General features: G+C 49.6%; 1 protein-coding gene across 1 annotated transcript in view; it reads right to left on the bottom strand.

Annotated features, from left to right (window-relative positions):
- Positions 1-22,764, bottom strand: part of ANO2 (anoctamin 2) — a gene marked incomplete at both ends in the record, with an annotated part of 323,071 nt that overhangs the window by 234,475 nt on the left and 65,832 nt on the right. Inside the window, 3 exons of the mRNA XM_079714644.1 lie at positions 5,912-5,963; positions 8,314-8,368; positions 11,651-11,802. Coding sequence (XP_079570770.1) covers positions 5,912-5,963; positions 8,314-8,368; positions 11,651-11,802 — 259 coding nt within the window. The remainder of the gene's footprint in view (positions 1-5,911; positions 5,964-8,313; positions 8,369-11,650; positions 11,803-22,764) is intronic.

Raw genomic sequence — 22,764 nt, 5'->3', positions numbered from 1 at the left:
CACAGGCTACCACCACCCTGCAGATCCCAAACTCACAAGTACTTCCAGGCTCTGGACAAGGTGCGTGTATCAGCCCACCATCCTTCACTTCCCAGGTAAGTAAAAAGGAAAGGGCCCGTTGGCTTTTGGGGAGATTACAGAAGAAACCCCCCAAATTAAAAGTTAGATAGTCACCAAATGCCGATCCTTTTTCAAGGTCAGCTCCCCTTTGCCTTCTTCTGCGAAATTTTTTTTTTTTTTTTTGCGGTACGCAGGCCTCTCACTGTTGTGGCCTCTCCCATTGCAGAGCACAGACTCCGGACACACAGGCTCAGCGGCCATGGCTCACGGGCCCAGCCACTCCGCGGCATGTGGGATCTTCCCGAACCGGGGCACGAACCCGTGTCCCCTGCATCAGCAGGCGGACTCTCAACCACTGCGCCACCAGGGAAGCTCCTTCTGCTAATTTTTATCCTGCTGCCCCTCCTTTCACAAAAGAAGAAAAAAAGTAAAGAAAAGAAAAAAAGGCGACAGGAAGTCCAAGAGACCCTACTGCTGGCCAGGACACTTAAAGGGACCAAACGGCGAACGTCCATATAGCAAATGTTAGAAAAACCACAACAAAGATTAAGCCCTTCACAGAGCAGACTTGGTTTCGTTTGAGGACTTCGGGGAAGCAACATTCAGATGCCCAGAAGGCCAGCACGTGGACTACCCTCCCCACTCCCAGACGTAGGCAGGGCAAGAAGCCTGTGGCAGCCCATCCTGCACTCACATCATTGTCTACCTTTAGAGTCCCTAAGAGTCACCTGGGGAGTGGGTTAAAAATACAGTTTGGGACTAGCAGATGCAAACTAGTATATATAGGATGGATAAACAACAAGGTCCCACTGTAGAGCACAGGGAACCATGTACACAGAGGGTAAGAGCTCTCCCGCTAATTCCAGGTCACGATGCTACCCTGGCATCCCCAACTGCCAGGCCGCACCTTTGTAAATGGTCTCTCTGCTGATATTCCTGCCCTGAATGGTGGTCATGTGAGTGTGTCATTTGCTCCTGTTGGGACCCTAACCTGACTCTCTGGAGTGGTTCCTTTTCTGTCTTTTGTATCATGTGCTTTCCTTGCATGCATCTCTCTCGCTAGACAGCCACGTGGCTTATTCGTTCTTCTCAAATGCCACTCAAATGTGAGCTCCGTAAAGGCAGGGATCTGTGTCTGTCTGAGTCCCTACTCTAGTCCCCAGTTCTAGAACGTGAATGATGCGTAGGATACGAATAAATATTTGTTGAATGAATGGATGTCACGGTGGGAAGACCTCAGCTTCCACCTTCGCTGGAAAACCTTTCCCAATAACTTCATCCGTTTATTAACCGATCAGTTTACAAGAGCACTGAAGAAGAGCCAAGAAACTCAGGTTTCCATCAGCTCCAAACCTCTAACCTTGGGCTCGAAGTCAATCTCTCTGTTGGGAAAGCGGTTAATATCTAATATCCGTTGAAATTACTCTGCACGGGAGTTAAAGGACCAAAGGAGATAAAGAGTGTGAAAGTGCTTTGCAAAGCATACAATGACACACATGCAAGGGGTCCTTACTATCTTGGTTAAAGGAAGACCTCATGTGTACAGAGATCTCTTGCCTGGTTATCTCAGCTCTCACAACAGAGAACCCAGAAGAAAAAGTATCTCAGTCTCAGGCAACCGATTCCCTAAGGTTACGTACCTAGCCACAGCAGAATCCTCCAGATCCTCCTGCAATGCCTTTTCACTTTCTCTTTACCCCAAATTCTAATGAGTTTGTTTTTCTGTGTCCTAAATAGCACAGCAAACCTTGAAATAGCAAAACTCAGGGAGGGAGGTCACCAGAGTCAAGAATTCAAAAACATCAGAGACTGTGGGGCAAACAGCCGTAAAAATACTTAGGTAATCCTTGAGGAAACTTGAATAACCTTATATTCTCAAGGATAATCCTGAATCCTACAGAAAAGCTTACGTATGCCTTTATATAGAGACCATATGTTGATATATTCTATATGAGAAAGCAGGGAAGTTTAGAGAGACTTTAGAAAAATTTCTATATAAAAAGATGTTGCTGAGGACATGAAGTGCTACACCACTGACTGTATTCCCCTCTCACTTCGGTTCAAGGTCAAATTTGCAGCCCAACTGCAGAAGCTAGAGGGCCGTATGGTTTGCATATTTGCAGTCTATTTTTTCCTCCTAGTTCCAACATTCTATTTTAATTTGTGTTTTTCCTGTTTCTTATTTCTTTATTATTTATATTATGCTGTTTTATTGTTTTCTTGTAAGTCACCTCAGAAATTTTGTGGAACAAGATGGGACTATAAATAAATCAATACATACATCTTGTATGCAGCACAATGCTTTGCAAAGTAGGCATTCGAAAAAATGTATTTTCTACAAAGAAGAAAGTGATAATACCAGATAAACGGGAGTGATTCTGAATTATTATTATCTTTAGTTTTATTTTTCCATCTTCTATTTCTAATCTTTATCATCTTTTCCACCTTCTAATTTCCACTGTAATTGAGGACAATGAGAAAGGGAATAAAGCTTTGTAAATTGGTCACAAAAGTAATGACCACATAAAAGGTAATTCCAAGGCTGAAGGATCAATGAAAATGCCTTGGAAAACAATTCCGCACACAATCCTGTTCTTCCTTTTTCTTTTATTTTTATGAGGCAACCCTCCTCTGGAGGAAATCTAAGCCAATTCTAAGCCCATGTGTGTTTCTCTATAAAACCAGAGAGAAGGGCAATAAAATCAAAAGTTACCCATGGCTCAAAGGTCCGTATTATCCTGAGGCCTCACAATGTTATCACGTTCCTCATTCTTTCTGATCTTCTAAGTAAGATGGTAAGTTGGCCAAAAAGCTTAAAGGGTACTGTATTTTCCCAGGCGGAAGTCAAAGAACCTGAGAATCGGCCTTCAGCGTTCTCCTCTCCTGGGAAGCAGAGTTCAGTCCCTTGTTAGGAGCTAGTAAATCATCAGCAACTACTGTGGAACCAACAGCCCATAAAGACTCAGCCAAACGCCACGCTGAGTTCCCTGCACCCCAAAGGCAGAGGAAATAGGATCGGAGGAGGGAACCCAGGTTCTAGACCCAGTTCCAACAGTATCTCAGTATGTGGCTCTGGAAAAGCCACCCCTCCCATCTGTGCACCTTGGTAACTGGAGATGATAATTCCTGACACACCTACCTTCCCAGGGAGTCATGAAGCTAACACTGGATAACTTATGATGATATTTAGATGCATCCATGGGAGTTGGCTGTTCTGAATCTGTGCTCCCTTTGCCCTCTGCACACTTCTAATATCATACCTACCAGATTATCTCATAATTATCTGTTTACATGTCTGTCCACATGGCTAAACTAAGAGCCCCGCAAGAACAGAAAGTAGGTCAAATTCATCTTGCCATCTCTGTTTCTATAACGTCATTTGACACATAGTAGGTGCTCAATAAATGTTTTCTGAATGTCAAAAAAGAAAGAAATTTTTGAAAACTACTCAACAACAAAATCCTTAAGATGTCTGACTTTGTGACATCGGAAAACAAACAAACCAACCAACAAACAGATCCTCAAAGGGAAAAAAACTGCTGTCTTAAAGCAGAGGGTCTCTAATGACTTTTCAACAATCTGGAGGCTGTCCCTCAAAACAAACTTTAGTTTTTAAGGACTTCCCAGTTTACAAAACAAACTAACAGTTTCCCATTTAATCTTTACAAAAACTCTGCAAGACACGTAATTCTTACCTAAAAGGGAAAACTGGGTGGGAGAGAAGTTAAGCCATTTGTCCACAAACACACATCACAGGGAACTCACCAGCTCCTGCTATGACACTAGCCGGCTGAGCACGTTCAATTAATTCACTAAAGCAAATCGACTTGAGCAGAACGTGCAGCCAGCCGAGTGCACTGGGGGATATAAGATGATCCACACACATCTCAAGGACCGTCTCGGGGGTCTAAGCCACGGACACAGATAATCACCAAGAAAGACATCAGACTTGATGGGAGTTCCGAGGAGAGGGCATAAAGGGAGACCCTGGGGGACAGAGGTATTTGGTCTGGGGGTGGGCCCGGGTGAGACGTGGGGAAGGACATCCCAGCAAAGGGAAGAGCAGGAGCACAACCAGAGAGGGCAGCAGTCACATTAACAGGAAGAAAGGCAGGAGAGACGGACAGGGTGAGAGAGGAATGAGATGGAAATGGGCACAGCCAGACGCTGATTTCAAGGTTCTGGGAATATCTCAGTGGAGAGGTATCCAGCTGGCCGCTGGAAAGGCTGGTGTGCAATGGGGGAGAGAAGTGGGAAACAGAAATTCACGGCTGCACGACTTCTGTGCAGAGTGAGCGTCAGGAGGCCAAGGGAACGTGGAGAAGACAACCTTGAAAATGGGGGAGGAGGAAGAGGAAGCAAAGAAAGTGTGGTCCAGGAAGGAGAAGCAGGATCCTCCCTGGTCTCCTCGCTGGGTACCCACTATCAGAAGATGGAGGTTCAGTGACAGGGTCTGGAAGGATACAGGAAGACGAAGACGGAGGAAAAAGCCATGCAACGTGGGCAGGACGGAGTCACCTGTGACACCCAAGGGAGCAGTTTTGGTCCAAGCAAGGAGGGTGTGAGTGAATAAAAGGCAGATTACTGGAACCAAGGAGTGAACTGGACTAGAAGTGAGGGTAAATTCCAGAACTTTGATGGAGGCCATGAGAAAATACAAACTACATCCTCAGACCTCTTGATGCCTCTGGTGGTCCTCGGTTACCAGTGCTCCAAGTGAGGGCTTCGGTCCATCCCACGGGGCTGAGGGGCCAACGCATCGCCTCGCTCACTCAGAGTCTCGTCTCATCAGCACCGCACTCCAGACAAACAACACCACAGAGAAGATTTGATTTTTGAACACTGGAGCGGTATTTAAAATGTTGTCGAGACATGAATACATCAAAGCAGTCATACACAGTCGCCCCCCTGAGAGGGCCCGCACTGCTCTAATGGTGCTGTCATCCCATAGCACCTGCTCTCATGATGCTGTCACCACACGGCACCTGCTCTGAGTCCCTCTTCAACCCCCTCCCTCAGTCCTCAGGCAGCACATGGACCCCACATAACTCTCCAACGTCAGCTATTATTACTGCCATCGTGGTTATTGTTCCTCAGCTTGACGGCCTACTTTATTCCCTAGACTTGCCTCTGAATGACTCTTTTCAACTAAAAGCTGCCTCAAAAGCCAGAGGTTTGTCACCCCAGGGTATGTTCTGAGTGATGAGTGACCGCAGCCCCTCTGGAAAGAGCATTCCACCTGCAGGGGGATCGTGTGGACAGGACACCGCGCGTGGACCTAAGCTCAGCGCCTGTGTCCCCTCCACCACCCGTCAGCATCCGGACCGCCTGCCTTATACTGCAAGCTCCCAAACACTGAGGGTCCTGCTTCAAACACAAACATCCCCAGGTTCAAAAACCAAACCACAAGGCAAACAGGTTTAGCCAGACAGGTTCAGTGGTGACAAGGATGCTGAACTCAGAAGAGGTACCGCCAGACGAATTCACCCTCTCTGGGAGTCAGTTTCTCTGACATCAAGTGAGGGGCTTGGACTAAAAGGCCTCTAAGATGCCTTTCTTCTTAAAAACAAACAAATTAAAACCTGCCATGATTTGGGTGGTTATTAAAACCTTTTGGAGACTGTGAAGGGAGAGGAGATGAATTTTCAGGATCAAGTGAAAGGTGTCAGCAAGGATCCAAGGAAAGGAGAGGAAGGACAGAGACCCGGGGTGGAGGTCAGGGGGCAGCCCCAGCCCCATGAGAAATGGGGGCAGGCAGGGCGTCCCCTCCATGCGGGCGTCTGTTTATCTTGTTCTCAGCCTCCCTGGCCCCCCAGCCCGTCAGCACAGACCCCGGTGGGAGGGTCCTCACCCATCACGTTGTTGGCTCGAGAGCAGGTGGTGCGCTTCAGGATCTCGTGCACCTAAAACAGACGACAGTTCGGCCGTGAGCGTCCGGGCCACATGGTGCACCCCCAGCCCGGGGTGGGGGATGGGGGGGCAGGGATGGGCAGGCATGTGCCAAGCTCACGGACATTCCAACAAGGCATCTAACCCCTCACGCACACAGCCCCCGCTTGCCACCCCGCCCCGCAAAATAAAGAAAAGCCTATAAATTGACTGCGGTTACAGGAGGGAAGGGGAGGCCAGACTCACATCCCTCTGGAGGGCCCAGGAGGAGGCCAGGAGGGAAGGCGGGGGTGGGGGGGGCCCTGCCGCTGAGGGGTCCTGAGCGAGCTCCCTGCAGGTCCTGAGGGCCCGTGGCCCCCCTGCAATGGAGCTGTCTCTCAGGGCTGCTTTGGGGACCCATGAAAGCGCTTTGGCAACTAGAAAAGGGCCACCTACATCTTGGTCCTTGGTGCTATCACTTCTCTGCTTTTCCCCCAAGTCCTTATCACGCCTCCCCAGTCAGAGCAGGTCCCACACATCCTCAAGACTCCAGGTGTCACAGCGCATCCTGGGCACACGGCAGGCTGCTGCTCGGTGACCGCTGCACCATCAACAGGTCAACAGCCCCGACTGCGGGGCCTGCAGGGACCCTGTCGCTCACTCGGGGCGGGGGGGCGGTGCTGAGAGCACCCCAGCCAAGGAAGCAGGGACCCAGGGCAGAGTAAGCCTGCAGGCCAACTAGTGCCCTCCAAGGGGTCTCAAGCCTGCTCCCGGCTCCAGGAAGGAAGTCGGCGTTGGGACAGACAGCTGCGCTACCCAGATGCCCACGGGGAAGGGGGCACAGGGAGATGCAGGCAAAGTCCTCAGACCAAAGCCCAGGGCAGAGCAGACCCCAAGACAAAACCCAAAGCCCTTTGCTCCCCCCGTCACAATGTGCGGTGCACTGGGAAAAGGGCAGGAGGGGAAGGAAGAAGCTTCCAGAATGAGAAAAGATGTGTTAGTCCATCATCATTCACACTCCCACGTTCCAGCCACAGACCTAGAGGGAGTGGTAAATAACTAACTTCCAGCAGAATGGGGCCCAAGAATGTTTAGTTCACTTCTAATACGATGCAGTATCCAACTGCAATAATAATTAGGAACAGCATTTATATGGCAGCCTATTATTTTACAAGCACTTTGCAATTATCGGGTAATTTCCACAATGCCCTATAACGTCCCCCCCAGTCGTGGGATCCAAGCTGTGGGGAGAGTTACAGCTTGTAACAGCATCAACTAAAACAATGGGAAGTTTATGCTTTTTACTGTAGGAAGATAAAAGAGATAAAAGAAATCATATGCCCGTGTTAAATCTTCCTAGAACACTAGGCCAAGGGACCTGAGGTGTTTTCTTGCCCATCCTACAAGCAAAGAGCCAGGGCCGTGTTTTCAGCGTGACGTGGAAACGTTCTGTATCTTCCTCCAGTCACCTGCCCCCCGCCTTACCCTTCTCATCACCCTGCTGACTTGGAAGTCCTCTAGGTATCTAACACTTATTCCTCCTCCTGTTGAAACTTAAGTTCTTTCCTAGGGATCAATGGAAACACACTGCCATGTTTCCACTGTGGCCTAAGTGACCAGCGTTCCTTGGGCCCCTTTTTCTCTCTCCTCTTCTGTCCATAGGCTAGATGCTCTCCAGGGGGGGAGGGGATAAATGGATCAGTGAACCGAGGTGCCCTACAGCTCAGAACTGGGGCCGCAAGGCCCAGGCCCTATGTAGATTTTCACTGGAATCAACCATCCTGCAAAATCCAAAACCTTGACTGCAAAAGGCAAAAAGACAGTAGAAGAATGGCTACAGTCACAAATGTTGGCTTCCTATTGAACGGGCTGGTAATTTTGTCCTTGGACAAACTGCCCAGCTTTAGCATTCCCTGTGACCGCAATGCGCAGGACTTCTTTGGGAATGAAAGAAAGAAACTCAGCAGCCCAGCAATGAGCCCTCATTTGGACACAAACGATCTGCCTGAATTTTTTTTCAATTCATTGCATCTCAGAGCCTCAGTTTCCTGAACTGTCAAGCAAGGGGGTCATCTGACTAGCTGAAAGTCCCCCCCAGCTCTGACATTCCCTGCTTTTGTGATTCCAAGAAGGGCCTGGGTGGAGAACCATAAAGAGAAGATCCCCCGCCCCTCAAGCCAAGAGTGAGAAGAGTTGTTGGCTATTTCGATACTGGGATTGGGAAGCTCCTGGACGCTCCTTCCAGTTGCTAGGCAACTCCAAGCAAAGGATGATGGGAGGCAGCAGGGAAGGCGAGAGATGCCCTGCCAAAGGGGGTTCAGGCTTCCTCTCCCCCTCCCGAGCCCACCACACCTGGTGAAGCACCTGGTTAACCGGTTTACTTACAATGCGGCTACGGGTAGCATTATCAAAGAAGGTGTCCTTGTCCTGGATGTTGTACCTGGCGATACCAAGAAAGCAGGTCAATTCATTTCATTATCCTTGTCCTGGGACTACTGTCACCCCAGGCCTCTAGAAAGCAACATAGCAAGATGTGTAAGACACACACACACTCACAACATTTACACTCTTTCTGACCCAGTAATTCTGAAAACTTATCATAGAAATGTATCACTGGGAAAATGAATTCAGCAGAAAAAAAAGGTCCATAAATTAAAATGTTCATTACAAACTTACTTATAACAAAGATTATGGAGCTAAGACACAATTCCAAAACCTAAAGGATAGATTATCATACAGCCATTGAAAACTATAATTACGAAAACTTCAGAAATACTGTAGAAAAAGTTAGACTATCATAGAAAAACATTATACTATGATACGTTTTAAAAGTGAAAGTATATAAAAAGGATTCCTGTGTGTGGACAAAGACAGTAAAAACACAACAACAGGGAACTCCCTGGCGGTCCTGTGGTTAGGACTCAGCAGTGCCACTGCCGAGAGCCCAGGTTCCATCCCTGGTCAGGGAACTAAGATCCTGCAAGCCGCATTGTGTGGCTGGGAAAAAAAAAAACAAAAACACAACAACAGAAAAGAGTGCAGTTTCAGGATGTTGGGGTTATAACTATTTTTCAAAATTTCATTTAATGTTGTCACTGTTGTCACAGAAATTAGATACCAAATTCCCAATTATGCAAGACCTGTGTCTGTTGTAAACTTCAAATGTTGACCTTTTACTCAAAACAACACCTGTGTGGAATAAAGACGCAGACGCAGAGAATGGACTTGAGGACACGGGGACGGGGAAGGTTAAGCTGGGACGAAGTGAGAGAGTGGCATGGACATATATACACTACCAAACGTAAAATAGATAGCTAGTGGGAAGCAGCCACATAGCACAAGGAGATCAGCTCGGTGCTTTGTGACCACCTAGAGGGGTGGGATAGGGAGGGTGGGAGGGAGACACAAGAGAGAGGAGATATGGGGATATATGTACATATATAGCTGATTCACTTTGTTACACAGCAGAAACTAACACACCATTGTAAAGCAATTATTCTCCAATAAAGATGTTAAAAAAAAAAACACCTGTATGACTGTCCTTAGGGCACTGTGCTGGAGGGCACACAGACACCTGAACCATGCCCCCGGCCCCCTGGGAGCCCAGCCACTGGGGATGGGTTGGGGGGGGTGTTTCCAAGCAATTGATGCAGAGGAGAATGTGACCACATGCAGACCATTGCTATGAAAACTCAGAGGATGGAGAGCATATTCTGGCTGGGGGTGAAGAACTGGCCTGGAAGGATCACAGAAGCTGAGTGAATGGAGCCGTGTGGGAGGTGGCAGGTCAGATGCCAGCACCGGTGTGTAGAAAGGGCTCAAGGAAGGGGAGATGTGGAGGATGCACAGGGTGCAAAAACAACAGCCGGCGAGGAGGTCAACGTGCCAATCCCAGTCCAGCCACTTAAGCTTTCATGACCTTGGACAGATCCTGGGCCTTGGTTTCCTCTCCATAATAGAAGGATAGTTATATCTGGACGGCCGCTTCACAATGGGAGTGTGACACTGTGATTTATAAAAAATATATATTTTGGTCTTCATCCACTGTGCTCACAGCTTCCCAAGCCCTAGGAATTTTCTGAGCCATAAGAGCCATTGAGCGTTTTCTGAGCCATAAGAGCATCTTTTGTTATAGTATTTGGTCTCCTGTCCTCAATTCCTGAAATTGCTTCAGAGACATAAAGGTGACAGGAGTGTTGCGTTATTCATAACAAGCCCCTTTCAACCACCAGTGAGTTTATGTTAATGAGGTGACTTTTGGAAAGCCGCTAAAGATAGGGCTGGTTGCCAGGGAAACCACCAGGAGTTAGGGTTGGAACTTTCAGTCCTACCCGCTGATTTCCAGGGAGCAGGGTGGGACTGGAGGTTGGATCAATCACCAATGGCCAGTGATTTGATTCAATCACGCCTATGGAATGAAACCTCCATAAAAATCCAAAAAGATGCGGTTTGAAGAGCTTCTGGGTTGGTGAATCAAAACGCTTTCACGCTGAGCCCAAAACTCACGGGGACAGAAGCTCCTTTGTTTGGGACCTCGCCTCATGTATCTCTTCACCTGGCTGTTGATTTGTATCCTTCAACATCCTTTATAATCAACTGGTAATCCAGCGAGTAAACTGGCTTCCTGAGTTCTGTGAGCCACTCTAGCAAATTAGTCGAACGCAAGGAGGGGGTCGTGAGAACCTCTGACTTGTAGCCGGTCGGTCAGAAGCACAGGTCACAACCTGGACTTGCTGAGGCATCTGAAGTGCGGGGCAGTCTTGTGACACTGAGCCCTCAGCCTGAGCAATCTGATGGTATTTCCAGGTAAACCGTGTCAGAATTCAGTTGAATTGTAGGGCACCCAGCTGGTGTCGGAGAATTTCTTGGTGGTGCGGGAAAACCCACACGCACATTGGAACTGGTGACCAGAATTGGTACCAGAATCATTAAGGGGTAAAAATTCAATGAGGGAGCATATGCATGTGTACAGAATTGTTATCTAACATGGCAAAGATGGGCAGAGATGGTACCCAATGAATGGCAGAAACACAGCCCATCAATGCCATCTCCTCCAAAAGCACAGATCCTGTATCTTTTCTTCCTTTCCAAGCCCATTCCTTTCCCTCTCTCACTCGATTCTCTGATCACTCTTGATAGCTTCTTATTTTATCATTAGCTCCTAAAACAGAATTAGTGCTTGGCTTCTGCATCTCCCACTTTCCAACCACGACTCCCCCTTCCAAAGGCTCCCCAAAAGGCCATCCCTGACAAGGAAACTTATTCCCTCCCCTCCTCTGGGTCAGTGAGGGCACGAGCTGGCAGCTGAGAAGACAGACGTCCAGAAGCTTCACCCACCGTCTCTCTGGATTATCACAGAATCTTGAAACCCTGTTAAACTGGGAACAGAGCAGAAGGTAAACAGGTGTCGGACCACTCTGCTCACAGAGTCCCGAAGTTTCTGGCTGTCTGCTCCCTGATTCTCCGTCCATCACGCAAAGGGACTGAAATGGCAGGTTTTCCCAGAAGCCACGGGATGAACATTCAGGAGCCATCTGCGATCATCTCGCTCAGGGACAGGGACTGGGAAGGCAGACACAGGGAGTACTCCACCCTGAGAGCAGGCTTCCTCCCCCATCTCCCAGGCACCCGGGCCCTCAGCTCACGAGCTGAGGCCCCAAGGGGTGCTTGATGTCCCTTCCCATCCCCCACGCAGCCCCACCCCCAGAGTTCCAATACTCACAGGTACATTTTCTCCCTGGAGAACGGGTAGGAGAGGTTTTTCATCCTGTTGCTACTGTGCTCGGGCACTCGGGGCTTCAGGGGCGCGCTCAGCTTCTGCAGGAGCTCGTTGAATGCCTTCGCGATGCTGCCTTCTGACTTGATCACACAGGTCTACGGAGGCAAAGCCACGGGTGTGAGAAGGAGGCCGCGTCTGACACTCAGAGGAGAAGGACTCACAGCCAGAGCTGCTGGGGGCTCAGACTCCCCCTGCAGGGGACACTCTGGGGAGAGGACGAGACTGGGGACGCCACCAGGAGGGTCCTGCGCTTCCTCCCGTTTTCACAAGGCGGTGAACCCCCTCAACTGTTTGTGCGAATGGAGGTGACCAGTGCAGGGAAGGAGGAGCGCAGTGACGAGTCCAGACTTTCTATACATCTTTGTTATATCATCACAGAAAACCTACTGTGTGACCGTCACCATGCTAAGGGCTTTACTCAAATGAGCTCCAACACACACTGCACCCAGCCAGCTAGATAATATTTACTCTCCTGTTATGATGAGGAAATTAAGGCTCAAAAAAGTGAGATGAGTCAACAAAGGTCACACAGATAGCAACTGGGCGACTGCTTGGATCTAACTCGTGTCAACCCAATCCCAAGTCTGTACTCTACAACCAGACCACGCCCCTATGTGATGATCCAGCATCACTTCTCTTGTGCTCTTCTTAGGAGACATCTGATAAATGAGTCTGCTTTCAAAGTACTAAGCACCTAGTGAGTACCTGCCTTGAGTAAAGCACTGCGTCAGTACCAAGATAATCACTGGTATTTATAGTACCTATGGTTTATCATAACGTACAGAGTGCGTCTGCATACACTATAGCTTCTGGTCTTTCTAACTGACGGATGTTGTCATTGAGACACAGAGGTTGTACTTGTCATAGCAAAGCTCTGGTGGCTTAACAATGGCCACAGATTTTTTTCTCCATACAACTTCTCCATTCAAGAGGTGGCATCTCTGTTTCCACCCCCTTAAGTCTGGATGGGCTCTGGGGCTGCCTGACCAGTGCAGCAGAAGGGACACTATGCCAGTTCCACCCTTTAAGAAGATGGGCGGTTCCTGCCTTCGTCTTCCTTGGTCTCTGGAAGCTCTGAGCCGCCTGCAGGAAGTCTGAGGAGACACGTGGAGAGGGCTCAGACAGGGAAAGGACGAGGTTGAGCCCAACCTTCCGCCTGCCCTGCCAAGCATCAGGCGTGTGAGGGAGGCTTTCTTGGACATTCCAGCTCAACCCCAAGCCAGATACCACCAAATGACCCCAGTCAACACCACGTGGAGAAGAATCACCCCGTCTAGCTCTGCTCAAGATACTGAGCAAAAATTCGTAAGACAGAATAAAATGGCTGTGTCTTACTGACTAAGCTGGGGCTAATTTGTCCTGCTGCAGTAGATGACCAGAATAAGAGCCACATCCAGATCCTCCGATTTGAAAGCCGGCTGTGTTCTCTATCAAGATATCCTTAAGATGCTTAAATCTAGAGAGGCTGTAAAACATGTACAAAACACTTGTAATATCGATGGGAGATAAATGCCACAAAAGACACTCAAAATGCTTTGAGGGCTCAAAGAAAGGAGACAGCACATCCAGCTGAAGAATCAGAAAAGTGCTTCCTAAGGAGAGCAGCATTTCTGTTGGGACCTGAACAGAAAGGTAACCTTCTTTTGTTTTTCTGTTCTTTAATAAAATCATGATAATCAGTGGGAAGGGGGAGAACCTCCCCAATCTAACAACCGAAACACAAGCCCGGTTTATTTATTTCTTCTGACACACTTTTCTATGCATTTTGACTTAATTTCAATCACAAAATTAACACAGTTCTAGTAAACAAAGAAACCAAAACCAGGGACTTCCCTGGCAGTCCAGTGGTTAAGTCTCCACACTTCCACTGCAGGGGGCATGGGTTCAACCCCTGGCCAGGGAACTAAGATCCCACATGCCATGCGGTGTGGCCAAAAAAAAAAAAGGGACCAAAACCAAAAAGTATATTAACTAACGTTAACAGCTTCCTTTCACTTCCAATCCCACCCCATCCTCCACTCCAGAGGAAATCTCCATTCACAATTTGGAGTATGTTTTATACTGACTCTCTCCATACATATTATATGTAACTGAATCCCTTTCCAAACACACCTGTGATCATACTTCACAGGTACGATGGTATAATTCTACAATTTGCTTTTCTCGTTTAGCAATATATCCCGAGTACACGTCTTTCCAAGTCAGTCCACGTAGAACTACCTTCATGAAGGCACCATATGACACAGTGGGTACGAGTTCTAATTTGTTTAGTCACTTTCCTAGTGATAGGCATTTATTTTAGTCTCTACACGTGTTTTATCTTCTTTGATCATACTTCTATTAACCTCACCTTATACATACCTTTAATGAATAAGGCTCTAACAGATATCAGCAAAGACATTCCAAGCCAACCAAAAAAGTAAAAAAGCTCAAGCTGGATTTAAGAAGGGTTTACAGCCTGGTTCTTTGGTGCTCGGGTTCTGATGGGGGAATCATGACGGTTCACGGCAGAAAGGCACATGGAGACCAGTGCATGGAGGTCCCGCTGCACGAGGCAACGGGAAGTCAGTGAAGGGTGTGAACAAGGAAAACATCAGAGCTGTGGATCAAGAAATTCATCAGGCGGGGTTCCGCACAGAGAAGGAGCCAGCCTTCTGAAACGAGGGGACCGTTTACTTCTGGGAGCACAGACCATTTCTAAGCATCTCCTATGCACCTGGCTTGATGTACATCAGCACTGATCTTAAAGACGTGCCTCTAAAAACCGAGAGGGATTAAGAACCTCAGTCAAGATCACACAGAGAGTGTCATCCAGATAGTAAGTGCTGGAGCCTCGGAACCTCGTGGCAGAGCCTGCGACCTTGGCTGCTTCACTCTACTCTTCCTCTGCCACGACGTGAGTCATCGTCAGGGAAAAACAGTGCAACTTACCCTACTGCCCCTACTGTCATACAGCTCTTGACCCTCCTGCCATCGGTCACTTAGATGCAAAGAGCTCACCTCTGGGGCATCCTTGGGCCTGGAGGGATACGGGCAGAAAGATGACCCCTTCACCGTGCCCCAACACATCTCATAGGTCATTCAGGGCAGGTTCCAAGCGGCCACGTGTCCTGCGGCGTGTTCACCACACCCGTAACCATGCGTCTGTAAAGGGCATGTGCGTGGCAATTCAAGTTTCAGAACAGGAGGGAAGCTGGCTGGCTCTGCATCCTAGATGCCTCGGAACGACAGACTTGGACCGACCGAGGGTGTTTCTCCTTTGTCCACTTCTCCTCATGTCCACCTCTGGTTTCCTAGTCTAAGGAGGCTTCAACTACAGCAATAACGGGCTTGCCACCTCTCTTGCTTAGGGCTGCCAGATTTAACAAATCAAAATGCAAGAAGTCCCGTTAAATGTGAATTTGAGGTAAACAATAAATTTTAACTTTTAAGGAAACAATATTTTCATTAAAAAAGACAACTGGAGGGCATACTCACATAAAAAAATTATACTAGAGCCACAATAATTTTTTTGTATAAGTATGTCCGCTGCAGTATTTAGGACATACTTATGTGGATACTAAAGAAAGTATTCATTGTTTATTTGAACTCTGGATTTAACTAGGCAATGCTGTATTTTATCTGGCAACCCTACTTTTGTCCACCTCTAATTCGGTCTCCACGTTGGAGCCAGAGTGACGTTTCTGAAGCAAAAATCTGATCATGTCACCTCCCTGCGGAAAAGTCTACAACCATTACCCACTGCTCTTATGATAAAAACCAAAATTCTCCACACAGCCTGGGGGGTCCTGTAGAAGTCTCCACCTTTTCCTTGCCCCACAGTCCCCTGCTCACTGCACCCAGCCACCAGCCTCGGGCAGTATTTTTAGTACTCTATACCCTTCGCCTTCTCCCTCCCCCTCACCAACCTCTGTTCACACTTGAGTTCTCACTCCATTGTCACTTCCTGGGGGAAGTCTCTCCTGGCTTCCAGGCAAGGTCAAGTCCCATCTTCACAGCATTTCGAGGGCCCAAATTCCTCTCCTTCACAGCACTTATGGTAGTTGTGATTTTACATTTATTTGAATGATTATTTGATTCATGTCCAGCCTCCCCACCAAACAATCTCCACGAAGGCAGGACACTGTCCAAACCATCCCCTATGGTTAAACGAACGAACGAATGATAAATCTCTGGGGACCCAGCTTGATGACAGCAGTTGCTGCCACTGCAGGAGCCCAGGCCGGGGACAGAACAGTCGTCAGGTAACAGGCCCTGGTAGAAGGAAACCAGGATGGGGAATAAAGCCACAGCCCAAAGCCACTGGCCGGCCGAAAGGTCTCCCGGCCTGTCGGCACCCGCTGCAAGGGCGCGCGGGGTTGCCCGGGCCCGGCAGAGGCCAGGAGGGCCTGTATTCAGTCCATGCGGATTAACAACCAGCACCTGCCCCAGGGCCTTGTCCTGGAAGACAGTTAGCTGAGCACCTCCGAGATGGTCTTGAACCTTCTCTTAGCAGTGGGTCTGGCAGAGCTCCCTAGAGAATCGGGCCAAGGGGAACGGGGTCTGAGGCATGTTTTTGGAGGGACCAGGAATGGGACCAGGATAAATTCTGACTGTTCCTTGATGGGGGGGAGGGGTGCTCCTAAGTCCTACAAATAGCATCATTTACCTCCAGGAAAAATATAAACGGTGCAAAAGGCCAGAGTCCCACCAGAACCGTCAAGGCGACCTCCACCCCACAGCCCTGATGGAGGCCCTACACACACACCCGGGCTGACACACAGCCCATGCCCACAGTCAAACATGGCGGGTGGCCCCAGGCACGCTACCACGGATGCTAAGCTTGGAGGACAAAGGACCTGCTTCCTGCCTCTGTGCCTCTGCACGTGTTGTACCTATTCCTAGAACTTCTCCCCTCCCTCTCCACCTGAATTATCCTCCTTCTCCTCCACTGGGCTCAAGTACCAGCTTTCCCAGGAAGCCCTCTTTAGCCACTCGCCTGCTGTCATGCTTCCTTAGCATTCTGTGAACGAATACCTGTGTCACAACGTTTGCCACACTCATCTCTAACTCGTGGTTCACGCGTCTGTCTCCCCAGCAGACTGTGGGCATCTGGGGAGCAGGGAGCATGCCCTGTGCACACAGGAGGAGCACACTAATGTCTACGGAGTGAATGACCTGCGTCCTGGTCCTTGCTGATGCTAACGAGCTGTGTGACTCTGGGCAAGTGGCTCTCCCTCTCAGATTCTTCATCTCTAAAGAGAGAATTGGGGACCTTCCACTTCCCACTAGGATGGAGTAACAGGGACCAGATTTACCCTACCTGAACCAACCAAAACACCCAGAGGAAAAAAAAACATGAAATAATGGTTGCTCTGGTCAGAATGCTTGTGTTCCTGCAAAATTCATATCCTGAATCCTGATGCCCAGCGGGATGGCTATTGGACAGTGGGGCCTTTGGGAGGTGATTAGGTCATGAGAGTGGTGCCCTTGTGAACGCAATTGGTGCCCTTATAAAAGTGACTCCAGAGAGCTCCCAGCCCCTTCCGCCATGTGAGGACACAGCAAGAAAGTGCCAGCTATGAACCAGGAAGGGGGCTCTCACCCAACCAGACTGGTACCCTGGTCTCAGACTTCCAGTCTCCAGAAGAACTGTGAGAAGTTCTGTTGTGTCCAAGCCTCCCTAGTCTGTGGTATTTTGTTAGAGCAGCCCAAATAGACTAAGAAAGCAGTTTTCAAGATACTGGACATTGAGCAGTAACAAGTTCCTGAGAGACAGGAAATGAAAATGGTGACTCCTGGGATCGCTCTAGCTCACTGCCTAGAGAGAGGTCCAGGGCTGAGGGGCAGGAAGGGGAAAACAGGTGGAGGCCCACACACTCCCTGGTCTGAGGAGCCTTGGCTGTAGGTCTGGGGAGACCAGGGCAACCAGAGCTCCCAGGACAGCGCAGCCAAGGGGACAGAGCTTCATGAAGAATCCTACAGACAGTCCTCCTGGAGCCCTGGGCAGCGGGGTGTGAGGAAGCTACAGGGCGCTGGAGAAAACCCATCTGCAAGGGTTGGGAACAGCCCCTCTCCCCACCAGCCAGGATGGAAAGCTCACCATTCGAGGGGCACGGGGTAGAGTCCTGGGGTCCACTCACCAGTGGGGATAATTAGCCCGAGGCTGAGCCCCGCTCCATACCCACTTCTCAAATCATAAAAGACAGAACTTGACTAAACGGCTTTGAAAGTACCATCCAAGTGTAACCTTCTTTGGTTTTAGACATTTAACGAAAAAGACACATTCATTCTCAGCACAGACACGTCTGGGCACCTCCTGGGTGCCAGGCGCTGAGCCTGGGGGTGGACTGGTTGCTTGTGCCAGAAGCTGAAGAAGCATGGCGATGAGGATGACCCCTCCACACACAGGATGCTCACCCTGGAATCCCACAGGCTCCATGTCACCAGGGTCCAGAAGACTCGGCAAGCCAGGCCCACCCAGCAGTGTTAGCCTCGCTATGTGACAGACAGGGAAACTGAGACTCAGAGGGGCAGGGAATTGCCAGCGTCAGGGGTGAAACCAGGCCTTGGAACCCAGGCTTCCTGACTCCCCTATCCAGGCTCTCTTCTTAAACCTCGGATCCTTGGAAGGGCTGCGTGGTCCCCAAAGAAGGCAAAAGGCTCCCTCTCGGCCTGCACCAAGCTCGGCGGCCTGGCTCTTCCCCCGCGTTCCACAGGGTCCACAAAAGGCGCCCCCATCCTCTTTCGTATTGTTAATACAACCAGCAGAAGCATCGTTATTACTGTTGTTCTTGGACAGTGGAGAATGAGGAACATCCTCAGAAATGGCAAGACACATGTTCACCAGCTGTTCCCCATTACACCCTCCCCGGGTACACGATACGCCTTTCATGTGCTTAAAATCATAAATAATTTTTAAAGTATGTTGCTCTTATTTTTTATGCCAGGGCTCAAATGTGGTTCTCATAAAAGTCCGCTTTGGCCTCATTGTCACAAGCTAAGAGGTTTACTGAAAGGCCTTCTTTTCTTCTTTCTTCCCCCGTCTCCCTCAGCCCCTCCCCTCCAGAGGGGCACGGCAGTGTGGTCTCAGGGCTAATTTGTTTCCTTCCTGCATCGGAATCATGTTCCTTCCCAGGATGCAAGGAACTGAGGCTGTAGTGATTGTCTATCATGGACAGGTACGGGCTGCTGTCCCCATTTTACAGGTAAAGAAACAGGCATGGAAAGTTTTACTAGCGTACCCGATGTCATGCAAACACTAGGAGATTCAATGACCACCCCCCAAAGATCAAGGGAAGGGAATAACCATATGAGATCTAAATAAAATAATCTTGATTATCCATGAGTCCCTCATCTGCAGTGATCTAAGAGGGCCTCTTTCTGCAACTCGTAGGAAAAGTCAGCAGGAAAAGCAGCAACCAGGCGTAAAGGTGGAGAGCAAGCCCAGCTGTGAGCACATGTGTCTGCTTACACCCCACGGCCCAACAGACACTAACCCAGACTGTCTTCCCCTTTCAACGTTTCTGTGCTTTCCTCTGCACCTCTGGTCACTGGGTAACAGAGGGTTGACCGAGCGTAAGATGATCACCTGCTCACCTTTCATTTCAAAAGGCTCAGATACACAGGGAAGCCAAACAGTGTGGAAGGTGTCTCTGCAAGCTGGACCGGGGTGGACGCCTCCGGACTAAAGAAGTTATGAGGAAGAGAAGCTAACGATGCAGCAGAAGAGGTCCGCTGTTCTCACGCCCCGTTGGCACCTGAGGGGACAGGCAGAGGGAGGGAGGCGCGCAGACGTGCATGCACCGAACCCGGATCGGAGGAGCTCCGTGCACAAGCCCAGTTACCCACGCGAGCGAGTGTTAAACCACCCACCCATCCAAATGCAAGCAGCACCAGGAGCCACGAAGCTCAGCTGCAAACTGGAGCCCAAAGGAGCCTCTGTGGGCGCACCAAGAACAGGAGCTCATCAGCCCCTCCATCCCCACCAGTGCCTACGGGTCAATTTCCCATCCACGGCCTCGCCGAATGCAGCCAGTGACATAGTCACAAGATGCACATTCTCCGAGGTCTGACTCTGGATTCACTTACGGCTTTTAATTCTGTTTCAATATGTCCTCTACACATGAATGAATGTTTGCTGACTTTTAAAATGTGGGAGAACTCCCAGCTACTTACAGGGCTGACAAACAAGCCCCCTTCTGAGCCATGCCTCCTGCCTCCTTCCAGAAGCTCAGCCGTCACCCCGCCCTACCCACCGCCCGCAGTCTCCACGCCGCGCGCACTGGCCTCGCCTCCTCCCGGTTCCCCGCACGGGCTGGGGTTTTCTTACCTTGGGGCTGGAGGACATGCCCTTCCCTAGCCCAGGAAGGTTCTCACCTGCCCCCCAACCTGGTAAACTCCTACCCAGCCCTCTGGTCTCAGTTCAGATGGCCCCTTCTTGCACCCTGGCCCCCATCAACATTGGTCTCCTCTGGTTGGCTCTTTGTCTATCCTGCTCTTTTTCTTCTGTTGGTGCCTCCAAGCTCATCAACAGCTACATGACTTCTGAATCCTCCCCACGCCGAAGCCACATGGGGCCAGGACCAGTTGCAGTCACCACTGCATCACCTGCCATCAGCAGAGTATCTCAGACATAGTGATACTCAATAACTATTCACTGTGTGGATGGATGGATAGATGGATGGATGGATGGATGGATGGATGGATGGATGGATGGATGGGTGGATGAAAAATGTGACCTTTCAAAGGGCTAGGACCCCTTATACACAGCCATTCCGGGTACAATTACACTCTTCCTAAATGCTTTTGGTAACTGAAGGGGCTACTGAGGACCCAGATCAGGGACGGCCGCTATGGTACATGTACCATGGTGCTATCTCCCCCGACCTTACAGACAGCCCTGAGGGATCACGGCACTCCTTCCAATGCCCTTGGATGGAGCTTCAGAACCCATCTCAGCATCACTCTCCGGTAAGCCACCACCAATGAATCAGGCCTGGTACGTGTGATCCATTTGTTCATTCATTAACAAATACTGATTTAGTGCTTGCTCTGTACCAGGCCCTGTTCTAGGTGCTGCCGACAGGGCGAAACCCCCCTGCCCTCCTGGAGCTTCCAGTGTAGTGCCGATGGGGACAATAAAACAAAGATACAAATATGCTACTCAGTACCCAGCAGCGCTGAGTGTTAGAAAGAAAACAACAAGAGGAGGAGGATGGAGAGAGACAGAATACACTTCACACAGGGCGGTCGGGGATGTCTGTCCGGGCAGAGACCCTGCTGTGGTGGGACAAGGCGTCCTGCACTACCTGGAGGTCCCCAGGCAGAGGGAAGGGCAAGCAAAAGGCCCTGAGAGGGAAACAGGCTTGGTATTTTTGGAGGATCGGTGTGCCTGGGGCGGAGTGCCAAAGTGGGCAGTGGTGGGAAGTTCCTTTCTGTGTCAGAGGTGACAGACACGGCATCCATTTAGAGGCCCTGCGGAGACAGCGTCATTCCCGGCCCCTCTCCGACCAGTAGCCCTTTAATATCCATGGCAGGGATCACACGACACCCTCGGGTTCCGGCCTGTCCCGGCACAGGACAGCTCTAGTCCATGATGGCACTCTTTGACTGTGCACCCTGTCCCCATTCTTGGGGCTCTGATCATTGTAAGCTGGTAAACGCTTACCAACCACCTGGGTGTGGAGGGTCGAGTGGCTGATTTGCAACCTTCACTGGTTTGCGTGGTGTATATACGCCCACCGTGGCCAATTTCAATCATCAATGGTGCAAAGACCAGCTTGCAAAGTTTCTGAAAATGTACCAGATCTCAAGAGCCGTTATGCACCAGCACATCACTGAGGCCAGTTCTTCCTGGGTAAGAAGAATTCTGCCGTGAGCTCCAGGTACCAGAAGCTGACTGCCTCCTCCTCTTGTCTCCCTCTCTCCTCCCGCAGGCCCCTCCCATCCACCCCCAGAGGCAGCCACGGCCAAGCCAGGCCGCCCACTCCCACATCTCCTACTAAGAGCCCAGTTACTCAGCACAGTGCTGGCTTACCACCGTTGTCCTGGCAGGATTATGAGTAGCTCTCTCACCCTCAGAAGGGCCCAACATTGGATGACAAATTCTATCCACTGCCCTCTGCTCTCAGCGCCACCCGCACAGGGTCCAGGGTCCAGGGTCCCAGGTCCCAGCCCATCTGGCAGGAGCTGCCCCAGTTCAGCTGGACATGACTTGAGGCTTTCAAAGAGAAAAGCACCACTTCTCTTTCCATTTTTTTCAATCATGAGCCTAAAAACAAGTTAATTTTTAAAAATTCAAGTTCATTTCCCATTACACGTTTTCCTATTTTGGGCATCACTGTCTGTGAGCCCTGAGTCGGGCCTGTCTGCTAACAGCCCATGGCCTGCGGTCTTGCCAGGCCTGAGTGCATGTCCGCAAGTTGGCCAGGAGCCATCTCAGGTTCCGCAGGGAAACAAGAGCATGGAGGTGGCACCGATTCATTTTTTTCTGAATTTTGAAGATGAGAAGCATTACAGAAAACAAAAAAGTATAAGTCAGAGTGTTCTGTGCTCTTTCCAGCCTATCTAAATGGCAATCAAAGAGCAGGCGCCAAAAAGCCCATGAAGATAGCAAATATAAACCTGACCCTCTCGGCTCCACTGCTATTAAAAACAAATGCTTGGGGACAGGCAGTGACAGCAAGGGGAGGTGCCACCCACAACTGACCAGTGTGAACAGCTACAGCTCTGGTTCACTCCAGCCTAGGATTACTGCAGAGTACATTCTACAGACCACTGGTTCCCCAAGATATTAACAGGCATTCAGCAGGAAAAGGGCTGAACAAAGCTGAACCATTTCCTTTACTGCAGGGTTTTTAGAACTTTTAATTGGTCAAATAAATTTTAATATTTAGTGTTTCTACAGTTTGTTAGACCATGGAAAATTTTTTAAACAAAAGGCTATCATTCTACAATAATACACTTTGAGACCATGCCACCTCCAGCCCAGGTATAGCTTCTTCACTAAAGTGAGAGGGTAGGAGCATGGCTTTGGAGTCAGACAAAATGAGTTTGAGTCCTCGATCTACCTCCTT

This window comes from Hyperoodon ampullatus (assembly GCF_949752795.1).
Source record: "Hyperoodon ampullatus genome assembly, chromosome: 11".
NCBI classification, from domain to species: domain Eukaryota; kingdom Metazoa; phylum Chordata; class Mammalia; order Artiodactyla; family Ziphiidae; genus Hyperoodon; species Hyperoodon ampullatus.
Note: the sequence above shows the minus strand (reverse complement) of the source record. Positions and strands in the feature narration are given on the sequence as shown.